This window comes from Henningerozyma blattae, chromosome 2, assembly GCF_000315915.1.
Source record: "Henningerozyma blattae CBS 6284 chromosome 2, complete genome".
Classification (NCBI taxonomy): Eukaryota; Fungi; Ascomycota; class Saccharomycetes; order Saccharomycetales; family Saccharomycetaceae; genus Henningerozyma; species Henningerozyma blattae.
The window spans coordinates 478220-492251 of NC_020186.1; the positions used below are offsets into that span (position 1 = coordinate 478220).

The 14032-nt window shown below is 31.3% G+C and overlaps 6 protein-coding genes and 1 non-coding gene across 7 annotated transcripts; 2 read left to right on the forward strand and 5 right to left on the reverse strand.

Moving 5' to 3' along the window:
* Positions 1–73: 73 nt before the first annotated feature.
* TBLA0Btrna10R lies at positions 74–145 on the reverse strand. The gene has a single exon. It is a non-coding gene; the product is annotated as a tRNA-Arg (tRNA).
* Positions 146–1401: 1256 nt separating this feature from the next.
* TBLA0B02080 (uncharacterized protein) lies at positions 1402–2730 on the reverse strand (the record flags this gene model as incomplete). The annotated part of the gene is made up of 1 exon (XM_004178521.1): positions 1402–2730. The coding sequence occupies one exon, from the start codon at positions 2728–2730 to the stop codon at positions 1402–1404; it is 1329 nt and encodes a 442-aa protein (XP_004178569.1).
* A 297-nt stretch (positions 2731–3027) lies between these two features.
* PRP39 (Prp39p) lies at positions 3028–4893 on the forward strand (the record flags this gene model as incomplete). Its single annotated transcript, XM_004178522.1, has 1 exon — positions 3028–4893. The coding sequence occupies one exon, from the start codon at positions 3028–3030 to the stop codon at positions 4891–4893; it is 1866 nt and encodes a 621-aa protein (XP_004178570.1).
* A 260-nt stretch (positions 4894–5153) lies between these two features.
* RAD7 (UV-damaged DNA-binding protein RAD7) lies at positions 5154–6947 on the reverse strand (the record flags this gene model as incomplete). The annotated part of the gene is made up of 1 exon (XM_004178523.1): positions 5154–6947. The coding sequence occupies one exon, from the start codon at positions 6945–6947 to the stop codon at positions 5154–5156; it is 1794 nt and encodes a 597-aa protein (XP_004178571.1).
* Positions 6948–7293: 346 nt separating this feature from the next.
* On the reverse strand, positions 7294–8835 carry TBLA0B02110 (uncharacterized protein; the record flags this gene model as incomplete). Its single annotated transcript, XM_004178524.1, has 1 exon — positions 7294–8835. One exon carries the CDS (start codon positions 8833–8835, stop codon positions 7294–7296), a length of 1542 nt encoding a protein of 513 aa, XP_004178572.1.
* Positions 8836–9555: 720 nt separating this feature from the next.
* Positions 9556–9906, reverse strand: ISY1 (Isy1p; the record flags this gene model as incomplete). The annotated part of the gene is made up of 1 exon (XM_004178525.1): positions 9556–9906. The coding sequence occupies one exon, from the start codon at positions 9904–9906 to the stop codon at positions 9556–9558; it is 351 nt and encodes a 116-aa protein (XP_004178573.1).
* A 752-nt stretch (positions 9907–10658) lies between these two features.
* TBLA0B02130 (alkene reductase) lies at positions 10659–11855 on the forward strand (the record flags this gene model as incomplete). Its single annotated transcript, XM_004178526.1, has 1 exon — positions 10659–11855. The coding sequence occupies one exon, from the start codon at positions 10659–10661 to the stop codon at positions 11853–11855; it is 1197 nt and encodes a 398-aa protein (XP_004178574.1).
* Between the last annotated feature and the right edge of the window lie 2177 nt (positions 11856–14032).

The window sequence follows — 14032 nt, forward strand, 5'->3', positions numbered from 1 at the left end:
TATGTTACATACCAGAATCTTAATACTTTGTGACAAAAATCACGTGGTAACAAAAAATTGTTCAAAAAAATTACGCTCCGTACGGGACTCGAACCCGCAATCGTCTCCTTAGGAGGGAAACGCGTTACCATTACGCCAACGGAGCGTTAACTTTGAACTTCCAAATTGTTATAGCAACTTTTATTGAGAATGAAAATGCGTGCCCAATGTATATTTTTGGGGATCATAATATGTTGGAAGGCAAATTTATTTTAGAATAATTGTTTTTATTATTTAAAAAAATATATAATGGGAAGATATGAGGTGCTAGCTGTAAAATAAATATTCTGTAAAACGATAGATACTGGGATTCAAGAGAGTTAGACATTGTTATACAGTGTTTAAGATGTAAAGACGGTTACTTTATTTTGAAATATATAGTAAATACTATAACTAAAATGAATATATTTCTTAAATAGTGTTTTTCGATATAATAAGAAAAACACATTTTAAATAATAAGTCAAGTGATAAAAAGTCTTTTATCACTTAATAGAAAATATTATAATCATAGTCCAGCAATAGACTCTAAAAATCTAAGCTATTTGGTGAATGAAGGAAAAATTTATACTATACTTGAACTAAAGATCAAAAATACCCTTAAATGTACAATAACATTTAACAAAAACGCTTTCTAACTCATTTAGAATAAAAAAATTTTTCAGCGTTATTTGCATTTTTTTTCCAACCTCTTTGAAACATATATCTGTTTCATTTCTTTTTATCATAATGTTTCCTTTTATATATTGAAAGCTTGATCTACTATAAATGGGAAACTTATGAATAAATACTTTAAACCCAGGTCTTAAACAAATAATAATAAATGCCAAATGTTACGCTTGTAGTTACTTAAGTATTTTGGAAAAAGTCTAATTTTCAAGTTTAAAATTGAAAGAATCATAGATATTTTTATCTTGAATACTATTTTCATTTGAAAAGTAAAGTGATTTCGAAATGTCTTAATAACAATATCTACTTTTTGTTTCATAATTACATATAAACAAGCCATGTTGATCGAAGTAGCAAGAACCAAGACGATAACCTAGCAAATTATTTTTGCCATCTAATAATGTGGAAATAGAATATTAAAAAAAAAAGAACCAAATATATAATGTATAAAACGAAAAATAAACATCATGATACCATAATTGGTATTATTGGTGTAAATTGTAAAAGAAATCTATATCAATTAAAGTGAGTAGAACATATAATTAATAAAAGTAATTAGAGAAATATCAAAAAAAAAAAAGAAATAAGACAAGACAATGTAGATTGTGTAGAACAAATAACGGGCATATAGGATAATAATAAAGTATGCAGTGACTATGCAACGAACAACGAATTAACTGTAATGGAAAGCATAACTAAAAAAAATGTTCTGAATACCTCTGATGATATCTATCTTCGTTGGCTAATATATCTCTTAATACAAATCCTCGATTATTGAGTATTATTGGCTGCAATGAAAATTGTTTTTTCCAATTATTTTCCTTACGAGAAAAATATGTTAATTCATTTAAGGTGAAGTTGAAAATATCAGATCCATAATTTGAAGTATCATTAGTCCCTCGTATTGTTCTACTCTCATTCTCATTAACTTTTGAACTGCATACATTTGTAGAAAATGTATTATATTCTTTTTCATTCAGTCTTTTATCGTAATAATTGCTATTATTATAATTATTAACAGATCTATCTGTCATAGGCCTCACAAAATTGGCTTGACCAGATAACAAATTACTGTTATTAAGATTTTGTTTGTATGAAGTAGAATTTCTTGATTCGGAGCGAATCAAAGTAACTCTAGCTGGCTCGCTACTTTCCTTATCCATAGAGGAAATTGATGAATTATTTAATACAGTATTTCCACCACTAATAGGGCTCGCTATTCTGGATGTACTCCTGTAATTTTTCATGTTGATAGTGCTACTGCTAACATTATCAAGATTCTGGCCATAAAATTGTCCATGTCCTCGAGAAGATGCGTTAGATTTCATAAAGTTGTAATTTGCTATATTTTGAGACTGAGGTGAGCTTGAAATTGGAAATGGTCGGAGGTTAGATGATGAGGAAACTGGGTAGAATCCTTCATATTTAGATTGTGCCATAGAATCCCAATGATTGGAGCTAGTACTTGAAGAAATGCTATAATCATTCGTTAAATTCTCCACACCGTTTGGCTTATTATTCACATCTAGAAAAGAGTTACCATTCTGACTTTGACATATATTCTCTTTAGATGGTCCAAAATTATCATTACAACATGAATTTAAGAATGAAGATTGTATGTTTTTGTGTCGTTCATCAAATCTACCATGGTTATTATACGAGTGAGCGACATTCAAGTGTTGAATGTCTGAGAGGTGTATAGAGCGATCATTAAATATCTCATTTGCTCTTGCACGATTAGGGGTTGAGCTTGTAAGTAGTTGGGATGGGCTGCCATATATAGAGTTATCAGGAAAGTTAGTTTTATATGCATTGGAATGTGTTGAAGGGTAATAGTTAATAGAACTGCGCTGATGTAATATCTTTTGAGAACCAGATGGACTCATTGGTTGCCAATTGCTATGTGTCTGGCTTATCACAGAATTGGCTGTATCCGGTCGTTGGGCAATCGTACCAGAGCTTTGTTGTTCCCTATATTGGTTACCATATGAATAATCATGTTTATATAGGGGCTCTTGGGACATAATTTCAGTAGCCTAACTATCTATTTTTGTATTTTTAGACAATTGTCATTTTCTTGGCTATTTGAGTAAATTTGAATGTTTTTGTATTAATATTTATTATATTCCCGCTCTCCACTTTTGAGATTGCTATTATTGTTTCAAGGTATAAAAAATCAATAAGCAAGAAAATATAAGGCTAAAGAAACAGGATTGGAAAATTAAAAAAAATATATAAAAAAAATAAAAATATAAAAATTTAAAAAACAAAGCTTTACATGCTTAATAATTTATTAACTAGGGTTTTAAAGGTAGAGAAGTATGAGTCTTAATTCTAATCTTTTATCTGATTTGGATGCAGCATTTATTAAAGATAACAGCCAATTAGTGGAAGCATACAATGATATTAATTGGAATGACCTCACGTCATTAAATAACTTAGTAGCAAGCATAGAGAAAGTGGTGGTAAAGTATAAAACTCCTAATATCGATATTAGAGAGGCGCTAGAGGGAATATTTTGGCAACTTCTTAAAAGATACCCATTATTTTTCGGATATTGGAAAAAATTTACCGCCATTATATATCAGCTTAATGGCTTAGAAGCATCGATTAACATTTTATCAAAATCGATAGAAGCGTTCCCAAGATCGTTAGAATTATGGTGTGATTATCTAAATGTTATGTGTGCCAATAACCCTGACCAAATTGACACGATTAGAAAGAATTTTCTGAAAGCTAAGGATTTGGTAGGCCATCATTTTTTGGCAAATACGTTTTGGGATAAATATATTGCATTTGAGACTAAACATGAAGAATGGGACAATTTATTTGATATATATAATGAAATGGTGGATATACCACTACATCAATATTCTAGATATGGCCAAGCATATATGAACTTATTACAATCAGGTAAAACAAAGAAGACAGATAAAGATGCTAGCTCACGGTTAAAATGGACCCAAAAATTGGTTAGCATGGTTTGGACTTATGAAAGTAAAATAAAGCAAAGCTATTTCAGTTTGACACCTCCTTCGGAGGGTGAAGTTAATAATTGGGATGCATATCTTTCTTTTCTCCTGAGTAACTATAAGAACAATAAAATATCCATAAAATATGTTACAATGGTGTTTGAGAGATCATTAACTCCATGCCTTTATTTTGAAAAAATATGGCTAAAATATGTGAATTGGTTACAAAATGAAAACTATTTTCAACTCCCACATGTTATTGATATTTATAAGAGAGGAAATAAGGTATTGGCAGTACAATGCAGGGAATTCAGGTTCCAATATATCAAATATTTGAAGAAGCAATATTCTAATAATAAAGATATGGTTTTCGTATATTTCACAGAAGCAATTGCATCCTTTAATGAAATATGGCCATTAGAAGTCTTCCCAATGGGCGAATATTTAGTAATTGTAAAAAGGTATAAATTTGCTTCAAGAATCTCACAACCTAGTAAAGAAATCTTAAGCAAACAAACTGCATTTTGGAAATATCTTGATAAATGTGTCATGAATTACTTGAAAAAAAATATAGATCTATCAGATCCTTTACAAAGTATGATGAATGATCATAACATATCTGCCGTAATATCAATGTTGATAAAACATGTGTGGCTAGTTTTGAAAAACACAATGCAAACTATGAAATATTTTAACTATTTTGGAAAAATTAAAATTTTACAATCATCTGTAACATTTTGGCTATTGTACTATAAATTTGAAAAATCATCTAAAAATTTTATAAAACTAGAGAGTTTTATTAATAATCTTGGCTCAAAAATTTTCCTGCCGACAACTATAATGAATGATATTTTGACAGATTATTCAAAGTTTTATTTAACGAATGCCACTGTAACTGATTTTCAAAAAGCTCAAAAATCAGATTTATATGAGGAAACCCCTAAATTAGACCCAATCCTTTATTCTCACTTTAAATTGAATGATCCAAGTTGGTATCCTGGAAAGAATTTCAATATAACACTTGACAACATTCAGAAAAAGCAGGAATTTAAAGAGAATGGCCATCCAGGTATAATAATAGATAAACCTCAAATTACGAACACTATAATAGGTGTGAATTCTAAAAACTTCATCAAGAGACCGCCAGGACTTCCTCAATTTAGAAACTTGGAGAAAATTAACCAATCGCCTAGATATACAGAGTATATTCCCTAATAGTAAGCTGTTTTTTAAGTTCCCCTAATTAAGCTAGCTAAATGTAAGATAATTTTTAAAAAGAAACAGAAACAATAGGTTAATGAATACAATACAATCATATACACTACGAGAAAATATTGAGCCTTTTCTTTTTATGTGAACAAAAAAACTGCAGGTCTATAGTGAAAATTTTATGTATTTCATGGGGTATTACGAGGGTCATATATATATGTATGTATGTGCGCGTTTGCCGATGTATACTGCATCAAATATATCTGTCATATGCTGTCACTTTGTCGTCCTATAATCGTTAAACCATCTCTTATAAGTGCATCACCTGTCACCAAATTATCCCCAAATACTTCTAATAAGGAAATATTTAAGTTTTGCTTCCCAATCAGCTCCACAACATCATTATTCACTGAACGAACAAATGACATGTTTAGATGCCTTAATTCTGGCAAGAACATATGAGTGAAACTTTCTTGTGTCAATTGTTTTAAACTGTTTAAATTTAGATCCAAAATAGAATCCTTAGCTTCACTTAAAAATAATTCTACAATAGAAGCATTTCCCAAATTAATACATTTTTGCAGGCTTAAAGCTTTTAACTTTGGGAAAGAAGTAGTAGAAAAAAGATAAACCATGGAATCATCAGTAATTTGGTCCAATTCTTCTATCGAAAGCTCTTCTAAGATGTGGTTATCTGCTAAGAATGCACTAAATCCATTAATTATAGAAACATCTGTTATTGCTGTACATCCATTTAAATTTAAGCTTTTTAAGCTTTTACCAATTTGACTTAATATGTTAATCACTGTTTCATCATTAACATCATCCTCGTTATAGGGATATTGAAGCGAAATTGTATGAAATTCTTGGTTTGTCAAGTATTGTGGTATTAATGAATAATTGAAAAGTGAATCCATTCTAGAAAAGCCCAAGGAAATTAATTCAGGCCCACAATTTTCTAGTAAAGATGACAAGTTCTTATCTGTAAATCTATGAGTATTGGATATGTGAAATTCCTTCAAACGACCTTTCATTCCTTCAAAAAACTTGGACCATGTAGGTTCATTGATAAGAAATGGACCATCCAAGAATAGTGATTCTAAATTCGGCAATTTTTCCATTATAAACAGAAGAGCTTCATTATTTAATTGTCCACACATATTTAATGTTAAACTCTTTAAATAAGGAGAAAATATGGCTAATGTTTTGTAGCCATCGTAAGATATTTTGGAACAGTCATGAAATTCTAATGCTGTTAAATTTGTCTTCAAAAATAATTGAAGTGTGGTGTCATTTAAGGCTCGGTTTTTAGAAAGAGCTTTTGCTAAATTATTTAGATTATCGACTGATATACCCCCAAAAACCTGTCGTAAATGGGAATATGTATCAGGTGAATCTTTATTATATGATGAATCTGTATTGGTAGAATTTCCTATTACAGTTGGTATGTTTTCAGTAATATTCTTCTTTTCAAGTTTCAATATGTTTTCACTAATGTTTGATATACAAATAGATTGTAAAGTCGGTATTATAAAGGTTTTCCGATCTAACAAATTTGCAGCTTTCTTTCTTCTTTTTTTTCTTGCTTGCAGGACCTGTTTTTTCCTTTTAGTATTCTTTTCTTCTTCTTCCTTCTCAACTTCTTTGGTTAAATTAGAAGTGGTGGTTGTACTAAGGCTAATAGAATCATATTCTTCTTCGTCACTATCATTTTGAGCACTTCTTAATCTACGTGAAAATCTGGATAAATCTGCCTTATCTTGATCGGATTCTGTTGCTGATGAATCGCTTGACTCTTGAATCTCAGCTTCTATCCCATCTCCAGCTTCCTTTTTAACAACAATAACCTTATTTTTCGGGGCACTTCCATTATTACTGCTTTGTTGTTCAATATTAGACTCTTCCTCTTCCTTCTCTTTCTTTTTCTTCTGATGCTCTAGCCAGTTGTTCCTAATAGTTTCTGCATTAATACCTTCCTGTTTTAAAAATTGAGTTAAGGCAGAGTTTGGACCTTTAACATCATTTTCATTTGTTCTATTTCTTCGTCCCGGTCTATACATTCAGTAATTAAGATACTTTCACACTAAAATTTTTTGAATTAAGAACCTAAATGTTCATAATTTTTTATTTTTAGAGGAGTTTTTTTTTTCAATTACTTAAGTTGAAGGTTTAACAAATTAAAGATTTCGGAACTCATCATTTTTAAAAACAGTAGCCAATTAATAACCAATAACAATTAAAATAAAAAATATATTTTGGTATTAAAGCGGAAAGAAAGTAAATTTTCTGAAGAACTTTGCGTTCTGAAGTCAAGCATTTATGCTAAGACACATAGACTTTAATAATTACTAAATAATGCAAAAAAGAGTAAATAAACTATAATATAATATACCGTACAAAATAATATTAGAAATTCTTCAAAATATTCTTTGCTGCAGTTCTACCGAATACTACACACTCTAACAGGCTAGATCCACCTAATCTGTTATGCCCATGGACGCCACCAGTTACTTCACCTGCACCATATAACCCTTTTGCTAATGGTTCATTGTTTTTACCCAAAATTTCAGAGTTCGTATTAAACTTAACACCGCCCATAGTAAAATGAACTACTGGTGTTATTTCACCAATATAAAGTTCCGATGACGAGTTAATATCTGGGCCAAAATTATTTAAGAACACTTTACGGCCTAATGATTTTTCAGGCAAAATGTGATATTCTTTTAATTCTTGTATTAACTCAGCTTCTGATATTGGAATATTATAATCTTCAATAAATGTTTTAATTGTATGTAACTGTATTAATCCCTTGGACTCATAGAACTTCATGTTATTTATGTATTCTTGATATAGATCTTTACTCATGACGAGAAATGCTTTGCCATCCTTTGGGCAATATGTCTGGATAGCGTTTGTTACTACATCTCTTGTTTCTAATTCATTAACAAATCTTTTACCATCTTTTGGATTCAATAAGATTCCACCTAGACCTCTTAAAGCTTCTGCAGCCAAAAATTTCCAATTATTAGATCTATCATTAGGATCAATGAACCCAGTTGGATGGACTTGGATTTGATCCATATCAATGAGCTCTGCTCCTAGCCTTTCTAAAAGTCTTTGACCATCTCCAGTAGTTTGTTCCCCATTAGTAGTTGGTAAATGCTTCAATTGTGGAGCATATTTATCTAGCATTTCTTTAGAGAAGCCAAACCCACCAGTGGCAAAGAGTACGTTTGAGGTTTTAATTGACTTTTCAACAGAAGGCTTCGATTTGTCATTGTTATCCAAATAAATCACCTCAGCTACTTCATCTTTTGAATTGATATTTAAATCAATCACATTACTATTGAATGAAAATATCAGAGTTCCTGGATGATCGTTTGCAAACGCTTTTAGTTTATCGTTTAAAGTTTTAATAAGTTCTACACCAGGAGGTAACTTAGTATCCGATCTATGCGTTCTTGGGAAAGAATGGCCACCTAACTGACTTAAACGATCCATTTTAAGACCCAACTTTTCTTGTATCCATGGAATGACACTAGGAGAATCGAAAACCAATTTTTCCATCAATTTTTTATCACCTAAATTGCTTGCTGATTTAGTAGTATCTTCTAAGAAAGCTTCAATTGAATCTTCAATATTGAAATGCTTTTGTATGGATGAAAAAAGACCATTTATACCACTTGAAGCCTTCATTGAATTCCCACCAACAAAAGCTTGCTTCTCCAATAGTATAACTTTAACTTCTGGATTTGTACTTAATATTTCATAAGCTGCTGAAAGACCGGCTAACCCAGTACCAATAATCACTACTGGCTCAGTTTTTAAAGAATTGTTAGATTTATTAATATTAAAGATTGATTTTAAATTATCATTTGATAAAATTGAATAAGCAACAAATATTGTCACAAGTAGCGACAGAATAGTTTTTTTCTTTAAATTAATCATGCTACTTTTATGTGGATGATTTGTGTGTATTATGAAAATATAAAGTTCAAAATTTTGGAAAATAACCTATCATTCTTTTTACTTTCTTATTCATCCTTATTATAAAGTTTCATATAATGAGTATTTTGCCTTTGACGATGAAATCCCGAAGGCCGATGATAATGGTAGAAAAAAGAAAAGGAAAAGATATTGATGATTTAGTTTGTAAAATAATTTTCGATATAATAGAGATGACCAGGAAAATTATTAATGATTTCGCATCTTAATATATATCATAATTGATAAATTAATTATAAGTCCAAAGATTCCAGCAATTTTTTCTTCCTTTTTTCCACTAACCAACTACCAATGTTTTCCAAAGTAGGAATATTATTTAAAAGTAATTGTGAATTTGAATTCGATTGTGAATCTGAATATGGTAATAAAAAGGAATCACTATTGATATCATCCTGATAATTTTCTTTTAAACTCACAGTGGTAAATTTTTGAAAGTCATATAATTGCTCTCTGTCAAATAGATCAGAGTTATCAAGATTGTTACCAAAATATAACGACTTTGAAACATGGTGATTGAATTGATCATTTAATTTTTTTTATCCACTAGTAAAAATTTATCTAATTCATTAATATTATTTTGTTTAGATTGCTCAATTAATTTTTTAATTTCCGGTAATTCGAGAGCTCTTCCAAAATATCTTGTTCCCTTGATTACTTTCCCACCTAATAAAAATGGTGGAACCATATTTTTTTTTGATTTGATTTTTTTTTCAATAGATGATTTGTTATATGATAATTCCATTTATTTAATTCGATAATCAATTCATTTATTTCATCATTAATTTCTAATAATTGAGTATCATTTAATGTTAAATCATACATTCTATCTATCTTTTGTTTAATTTCTCTTACTACTTGGTTTTTCCATTGGTTTGATTCTTCAATAGAATTAATCTTGTTAACATTTTTAGGCCTTTTAAATCTAGAATAATCTTTATAACCAGTATTTTTTTCAGCTTGTTGTTCTTGGTATGTTGCCAAGATTGAATTTGCCTTATCTATATTTCTACTCATTACAACAATATATGATGGTATGTATATGTATATATTGTAACGAGTTACCCCGCAATTTATTTAATATCTTTATTTTATAAGGCATTTTATCAATGTATATAACTTTTCACGGTTTAAATTTGTAAAAATTTCAAAACGTGACTTTTTATTTTTTTGCCCATGCTTATTTAAGAAATTTATGCCAAACATATCATCATGCACGAGTATTTCTTCAACAATAAAAGGGAAGACAACTCCCAGTGATACTAGATTTATTTTACAATGTCACTTCGACTTTTACATGACTGATTTTAGTTTTTACACCTTTTTAAGTATTGTCAAGTAAGAAGAAAAGTAGTGTTTGCGATAAATAGTGGAGTTTTAGTGTAATAATTCTGGTATACTTTAAAAAGCGGGGGAAAAAAAAGTATATCAATTCAATTATAAATTATAGAAACTGTTAAATTTACATTATTATTACTATTATTATTTCTTTTGCACAAAAGATAATGTTTTTCTTTTTTTTTTTTCGTAGCATGTGAATTTTATAATGCTGACTAAGGCAGTATGTAGAGTTAAGCGTTATTCTTCACCCAATCCCCGCAATGAATTCTGTGTAGAGCAAATATCTTATTTTACAATAGATCTGGCAAAGGCGTGTAAAGTAAAATAGAGTTGTATAAATATAAGGTAATAATTGAAGATTAATTGAGATTCCAAATTAACTAGTAAGAAAAAAAAACAAAAAAAAAAGTTATACACCCAAAAGCGACATGCCATTCGTTCAACATTTCAAACCAGTTCCTTTGAAAAATACCAATTGTTTCAAACCAATTCAAATTGGTACTACTCAATTAAAGCATCGTATTGTGATGCCTCCATTGACTCGTATGAGATCTACTTCCCCAGGTAATGTCCCTACTGAGATGATGATTGAGTATTACGATCAAAGATCTAAATATCCTGGTACTATGATTATTACTGAAGGTGTATTTATTTCAGCTCAAGCTGGTGGTTATGATAATGCACCAGGTATTTGGTCATCAGATCAATTGAAAATTTGGGGAAAAATTTTTGCTCAAATTCATAAGAATGGATCATTTGTTTGGCCTCAATTATGGGTATTGGGTAGACAAGCCATTCCTACAAATATGAAAAGAGATGGACTAAGATATGATTCTTCATCTGACTTGTTAAATGACAATGATCAATTTGGTCAATTAGCAAAGGCTCATGATATTAAATTGCATAGTATTACTGAGGAAGAGATTCAACAATATATCAAAGAATATGTAGATGCTGCAAAGAAGAGTATCAGTGTTGGAGCCGATGGTGTCGAGATCCATTCAGCCAACGGGTATCTATTGAATCAATTTCTTGATCCAATTTGTAACAAGAGAAATGACAAGTATGGTGGTAATATCGAAAACAGATGTAGATTTGCCTTGGAAGTTGTAGACGCCTTGACAGAAGCGATTGGCCATGAACGTGTAGGTATTAGATTATCACCATTTGGTGTCTATGGGGGTATGTCTGGTGCTAATGATAGCACTTTGTTAGCTACCTTTGCATATTTAATCGGAGAATTGGAAAAAAGAGCCAAAGATGGTAAACGTATTGCATATATCCATCTAATGGAACCAAGAGTCACAGATGCTAGTCTTGAAGAAGGTAAGGGGGCCAATGAAGATGTTTCTAATGAGTTTGTATATTCTATTTGGAAGGGTAAGGTGATTCGCTCTGGTAATATAGCATTGTTCCCAGAAGTGGCTACTGAAATGGTCAATGATGATCGTACATTAGTGGCTCATGGTAGATTTTTCATTGCCAACCCAGATCTTGTAGAGAGATTAGAAAACGGGTTGCCATTGACTAAGTATGATAGAAGTACATTTTATACACAGGGCAAAGAAGGCTATACGGATTATCCTACATACAAGGAAGCAATGGGTCTTGGATGGAAGTTGTAGTTAACTTAAATTTATTTATTTACATATTCATATATTTATTAATAGCAATTACGTATTTGTCCCGGGTAAATTTATCGGAATTTTACTTAGAGCCATCCCTAAATATGACGGAATTAAAAATTTCTAGGGAAAAAAGAAATAATAAAGGCGAGGATGGACTAGTAAAAGGACGATGAAATATTTTGATGATAAAAAGAACAAACAATAGAATTAAAGAGTGGTAAAAGAGAGATAATTACAATTACAATTACGATTACACTCCCAAAGTAACGTTTAGATATACCATACAAGTACAAGTGCAGGATGGCTATAATGAATACAAGATACACACGTCTTCTATTGATGGTGTTTTTAGCAGTCGGAGTGTTGTTTACTTTTAGACACTTGAAAGAATCGAACCGGTTGTTCGATATTTCTTCTATAATTGGACCTACAATGGATAAGCCTGATCTATCTAATATGATCCAAGCTGTTCCAATTGAAGGTAACGAACCCGGAGCTGGGATTGCAGTGGCAGCAGGAGTTCCAGCACCACAAGGTGCTGCACCTGCTGCCGCTCCTTTACCACCACAAGTAGCACAGGCTGAAGATCAACCTCAAAACCAGATTCCTTAAACTTAACAACACAGATTGAGACCCACTTCCACCTAGCTGACTTATTTTTTTTCTTTCTTTCCCCACCACAAAAGTTTGCACTCCTCTCCATTCACCTTCTCTATTTACCCTCTATATTCACATTCGATATTCAATTCTATATTCAATTCTATATTCAACCAATCTATACTTTCTATATACTCTCTTCCTTTCTATACTATTCTATAAATACGTCAATCTTCTTTAACAAAGGCACTTCCCGAAGTAGAAGTTTTTTCCAATTCAATCTGGGAGCAGATTCAGCGAGAACTAGCCCAACAGGGAAAGTAGGCCGTAACTGGCAAAACGCGGAGATCCAGAAACGAGAATGTTTGTTGGTATATATAAAGCAAGCATTCCAGAATGCAGAAGGTATTATTATTAAATAGAAGGTACCTTAATAGAAGGAACCTTTAGAAGAGGAACGTTAGAAAAGGAATATAAACATTTGCAGTCCTATCAAGTACAAGACAATGATCACAATTAACAGGAAAAACACCAGACTTTTCTTTATTGCCATTATTTCATTTGTTGCAGTTTTGGCTATATTGAGAAGTATGGCTAATGCTGAAGTTAGTATGAAAGAAAAACAGAGGCTAATTTGTTACAAGACCCTGCCAATATTAGACCCGAGGATACCAATATCGAAGGTGTTGGCATTGCTAATTCTATTGCCAATGAAAATGATAATATCGAGGTTGCCCCAGAAACAGAAATTAATGCTGGTATCAATATCGAAGAAAGTTTGTAATTAAACAACTACCCTATACGATCTATATACTCTATATACTCTAATACAATCTATAACGTGCTCTACCCTTCTCGTACCGCCCATGCCCTTCATGTGCCTAAGACTATCTTCGACCCACGCATCTCCATCCTTGCATCTCACTCGCTGCACCCTGACACCACCTATATACACCCGTCCACCACCTCTACGTCACCCTGACACCATTTGGGCCAGCCAGTTTTTTTCCTAGCGCCGTTTTTGCCGTGGCCGGCTAGTCCGGAACTTCAGAAAAAATAAAATCAAAGAATTCCCCTGCTATTAATGCCATGCTATTCTAGTAATATGATATCTTATAATATCTTATAGTATCTTATAATATCCTATAATATACGGCAATATGATATGATATATGATTTTATTCTGTTTTATTTTATTTGGTTATTTTTCTATATTCAAAGATATTTAGGAACCGATATCTACCCTTCACTATACTTTTTCCGGGAAAACTTCTACGTGTCAGGAACCATTGTCTACAGAATATTGGACTATGTAGGATCGACTTTACAGACACATACCTTTCTAAATTAGTCCACGGAGTGTGTCACACGGAGTAAGGTAATAAAACAAAACTCTGTCTTAATTACTACTAATTTTGTCTGTGTGTGGTTGGTTATGTTACTTTTCGTGTTGTTCGTGCCATACTAATCTTAATCTAAAGCTAAATCTAAATTTAAATCTAAATCTTACGTACACGCAATTTAAGTAAACAGATAGATCTAGCTATATCTATATCTGCTTCAACCCCTCAGTATAC